This window comes from Glycine soja, chromosome 11 (assembly GCF_004193775.1).
Source record: "Glycine soja cultivar W05 chromosome 11, ASM419377v2, whole genome shotgun sequence".
Taxonomy (NCBI): domain Eukaryota; kingdom Viridiplantae; phylum Streptophyta; class Magnoliopsida; order Fabales; family Fabaceae; genus Glycine; species Glycine soja.
The window spans coordinates 36,320,491-36,325,502 of record NC_041012.1 but is presented as its reverse complement, the minus strand read 5'-3'; the positions used below and the strand labels follow the sequence as shown (position 1 = coordinate 36,325,502).

Genomic DNA, 5,012 nt, shown 5'->3' with positions numbered 1-5,012 from the left:
CACCCATATGATAAAACTCCCCATCTAGAGACCATTTGTTGGATGTTTGTTTAGAACAAAAATGAACCTACCTTAGAATAAAATACAACCTTTTCCTAATTTTATTATTTAAATCAATTATTTTAACAATACCTTGGTGAGCAATTGCTCATAGGTTAAAATCCATAAAAAGTCTCTTTGCAATTGGTCAATACTCTTCATTATGAAAGGAGGAGAAAAGCTAAGAAAGGAAGAACCAGTTTGAGCATCTGCTTTTCAAATGCGACATAGATGAGAACAAAATAGAGGCATGATGAAGATTATAAAAGAACCAAACTGATAAATTGGAAATTAGATAAATAAATATCTTAAAATGGCTCAAAAATAGGAATAATGCAAAATGAATGTGCTTGTTTCCTAAACATTTGACTAATTTTGAACATAATTCTCTACAAATCAAAGCAGAAAGTTTGATGCTCTAAATAATCAATCATCTTCATGCTGTGAGGCGGCCAATCTCTACATGGTATAAACAAGGCATATAATTTAAAATAAAAATACAGAGACTGTTTTCTACTACACACTCAAGCAGAACAACATCCAGATTTCTTCACAGCTGATACATCATCACGGGACCCAACATTAATTGTCTGTCCTTTTGGCAAAGCTGCTGGATCGTCTCCAATCTCAAGGGCCTTCTTGCTTACAACATGATAGATCTGGGTCAGCACTTCTGTGAAGGCATTTTCAACATTCAAGGACTCAAGGGCAGATGTTTCCATGAAAAATGTGTTCTCTCGCTCAGCGAAAGTTGTAGCATCTTCGGTGGAAACTGCACGCAGATGACGCAGGTCTGCTTTGTTCCCTACAAGCATCACCACAATGTTGGCATCTGTGTGATCTCTCAGCTCTTTTAGCCATCTCTCCACATTTTCAAAAGTAACATGACGTGTAACATCATAAACTAGTAAAGCACCAACAGCTCCTCGATAATATGCACTTGTAATAGCTCGGTACCTTCAGTAAATCAAAAAATGAATAAAAAAAAAGTTAATAAAATACAACACGGCAGATCATTATTTACATGGAACCCAGAATTAGGCGATGTTAAAACAGAAGATTCTGAATCAACAAAACTACTAGCTTGCTTGCATATAAACACAGATTCATAAAATGACCAGCCTAATTAGGAAGCTAAATGATACAGAATGATAATTCACCAAAAAAGGAAGATTAGCTTTGGCTTTTTCAATTTTATTACATCTATAACTTTATGTGCATTCTCCTTTCAAGTTATCCTTCCTCAAGCATTATGTTTATCTTTCTTCTTATATTTCTTGTCTACATGACTAGACAGATAGGATCAATGTCCTTAGGAAGATAGCAGTTGGTTAGAAACGAAAACAGTAATGGCTCAGAGAGTCATGCGATTTTCAACTCGGTTGTACTAAAGCAGACTAGAAAAGAATTCTTGAAAGTGTCATATTGCAAATAAAGAAGCATTGACAAAGGCATTGGATCTTTGAAAACGTAAAGACTGGAGGCAAAAAATCATATTGAAACAAGAAATACAAAATTAAACAGAGCAGTTAAAACTACGTCTAGCATTAATAAAAATAAATTCTGGTGGCACAGGGTGTCAAACCAAATGCAAGAAATACAAGTATGTTTGGTTCATGGTAGTCAATACTCAATAACAGATAGTGGTGAGGAGCAACTATCCCCAAAATCGCAACGGCAGGATAACCACTATATGTGTGTGTGTGTGTGTGTGTCTTTATTATATAATATATTTATTTGTTAATATTTTTCTATATATTTTTAAAATATTATAAAGTACCTTATAGTCTTATACGATTAAAATGGTATAATATATGATTAATAATAAAAAAACAAAAAAAAACCTCCCCAACTTTAGGACTTGTTTAGGGTGGAGAGTGGCCCAATTTGAGGTGCAGGCACAACACCCTTCTCATAAAAAAAACCCTAACCTCTTTCTAGTTTCTCCATCAGCCATCACTTCCTCTCACCAAGAAAAAAAACCCTAGCTTCTTTCTCCCATCAGCCGCCATCTCCTCCGCACCCAACCATTTTGCCTCGCTGGAAGTTGCAGAACAGCGGCTCTTCAGGGATGGCACAAGTTGCAGATCTTGTTCAGCGGTGACACATATGGAGGAGCGTTTGCACTCATCAACCAATGGGAAATCATGTTGCTGTTGGCCCTGATTTACAGTTAAACCAGGAAACTTATTACAATCTAAGAGTAGCTTTCTAGTTGATTTTCTGCAATTTTGGCTGTGAAACACGTGCTCTGGCTGCTCTGGCCAGGCGCAATACAACAACCCTGGAGGAGTGGCAGGGTGCCACAACATGACACTCCAGCACAATAGCAATGCTATTGTGCGCAATTGACTACTATGGTTTGATTTCTATTTCAAAACTGCTTTTAATTTTTAAAACAGAACTAAACAAGGTTGCTAAGACAGTTGGTGAAGGTGGTGCAAGGCACAAAGCAGAGTGTGGAATTTGATGAAGGGGATGAATAAGATGAAAATAGAAGAAAACAATGAGAAAACATTTGCTGTTTCTGTTTTTTGGTATTAAAAAATTTAGTTTTGGAAACAATTTTCAAAACTTAATAGATTTTGGGTGACAAATTGATTCGTGAGTAAAGTAGAATTGTTTTGGAAAAAAAATTAAAACCAAAAAGTGAAGAAAACCAAAAAATTATGAAGATAACGAATCAAGCCCTTTGTGGTACTCGCCGTACGATACATTATCTTCATAATTCTTCCATTGCTTATGCTTACTAAAAATGTTTCTCACAAAGTAACCAGCAGCTCCAACCTCTTTAAAAAAAATCAACGAGAATGAAAACAACATCATCAAAATGTTGGCACATCAAACTCAAACTTAAAAGCACATAAAATACAACAATTAACAAAGTCCTTTTCACCAACAGCCTCAAATCCAGAAATGCCAACATTTTATATTTCATTATAAAACAGCAAGCACAAGTCCAATAATAACAAACTCAAACATGATAAAGCTTCCAGTTTTACTATCTCCTCATCTAAAATTATCATCAGCACAAAGGGTGAATGAAAAAAAAAAAAAAAAACTTAAAGCCTCAAAACAACCTCATAACACATACATAACATAACCCACCTTCATTCCTCCTTTCCAAAATGCAAAAAAATCAAATCACAATCACCAATTCACACAAACATAAACATAACAATTATAACAATAATAAAAAAAAGAGACAAATAGAACAAAAGCGTGTTTGTGTGTTACCGTTCTTGACCAGCAGTGTCCCAAATCTGCGCCTTGACGACCTTATCATCGACGCGAATGCTTCTGGTGGCGAACTCAACGCCAATGGTGGACTTGGATTCGAGGCTGAATTCGTTTCGTGTGAACCGAGAAAGAAGGTTCGATTTGCCAACGCCGGAGTCGCCGATCAGAACAACCTTGAACAAGTAATCGTAATCGTCGTCGGCTCTGTACGCCCCCATTTTTTTTTGTTGTTGAAAAAATTAGGGAAGAGAGAAAGGAGAGAGAAAAACTCAAATGGGTTGGCGTCAATTGAAGAAGAAAAGAAGCATGCTTTGTTGGGGGATTTGAAATTGAAAGAAAACCCCATATTTAGAATTTGAAGGATTGTAAAAAAAGGAGCTTTATTTGTGTAACGGTAGGCTCGTAACAATTTTACAATCAATTAATACACCCAAAAAAATATAAAAGGATAAACAATCATTTTTATTCCTTAATATGTAATTTGTTGACAAATATATTCTTAAAATTTAGTCCTTGAAAATGTAAAAGATATGTTTTATCGTTAAGTTCTGTCACAGTTAATAAAATAACTTTTATGACACGGAGGGATAAATTTGTCAATAAAATGATGGTCAAGATAGATTGTCAGCCTAGGGGCATATTTCTATAATATTTTTATTTTACATTTCGTCTCCCCACCCTACCCTACTCGCAAATATGTTACTGATCATGAAAATGCAAAATTTAATCCCTGAAAGTATAAGAAGTGCAACAAATACAGTGGGACGTTAATAATGAATTGTGACTAATTATTATTATTATTATTATTATTATTATTATTATTATTATTATATTTTTATAATTTGCTGCTTCTATCCATTTAGTACTTATGTAATATATTTTTTAAATTTTCTTTTAATATATATATTTTTATTATTTTGATTTCCTTATCAAATCTTAATCTTTGCTGTTAAAAAAAACTTTTATCTTATATCTTATAATTTTATCAAATTTCTACTAAATTTCTCACTTTTAATCTTTAAAATTATTTCATATTACAATTCCAACTTAAGTGCCCTTATATTTAGATTGAAAATAATATGTCGAGAGTTTTGAATAGAAAAAATACAACTGGCCGCGGGACCAAATTTATTTATTTTAAAAAAGAATTTAATCAACTATTTTTAAAAAAAAAAATCTCACAAAATTTAAACTAGATAAAGTTAAAGTGAAATTATAAGTCTTTTTTCTTAATCAATAATATATATATATACCTCAAATATGAAAGAATCCATTAGATAAACATTATGTGCTTTTATTTGAGACTACACTTATTATACATAATATGATTAAAATGAAAACAACTACTAACAAATAAAAAACCCATATAAATTTAAATAAAAAATACAATAATGCTCAAACTAATAGAGAAGTTAACTTTTAAAAAAAAATTAATACAGAAGTTTATTCTTTGCCTTTGGGACGTAGAGTTGTATCTCTCGCTGATTTAGGGGCTGGAACGACCTTACATTCTATTTGACATACTGTGGCAGAGTATGTAACAAATATTAATAATTAATTGAAGAAAAAAAAATTTCAAGAAATAAAAGGCTTTCAATTTTTTTAAATTGTAACTCAAATTTTTTATATCATAAAACTAAAGAATTTTATTTTATTTTGGAAAATAAGTAGTTATATTGATTAATTAAAAAACTAATTAACAACTTGATAGATGGATAAATAGATAGATAATC

General features: G+C 32.3%; 1 protein-coding gene across 1 annotated transcript; it reads right to left on the bottom strand.

The window, feature by feature from the left end:
- Nucleotides 1–316: 316 nt before the first annotated feature.
- LOC114374478 (ras-related protein RABA1f-like) lies at nucleotides 317–3,600 on the bottom strand. The gene is made up of 2 exons (XM_028332120.1): nucleotides 3,277–3,600; nucleotides 317–996 (listed from the first exon to the last, which is right to left on the bottom strand). Exons 1-2 carry the CDS (start codon nucleotides 3,495–3,497, stop codon nucleotides 564–566), a joined length of 654 nt encoding a protein of 217 aa, XP_028187921.1. The 5' UTR covers nucleotides 3,498–3,600; the 3' UTR covers nucleotides 317–563.
- Between the last annotated feature and the right edge of the window lie 1,412 nt (nucleotides 3,601–5,012).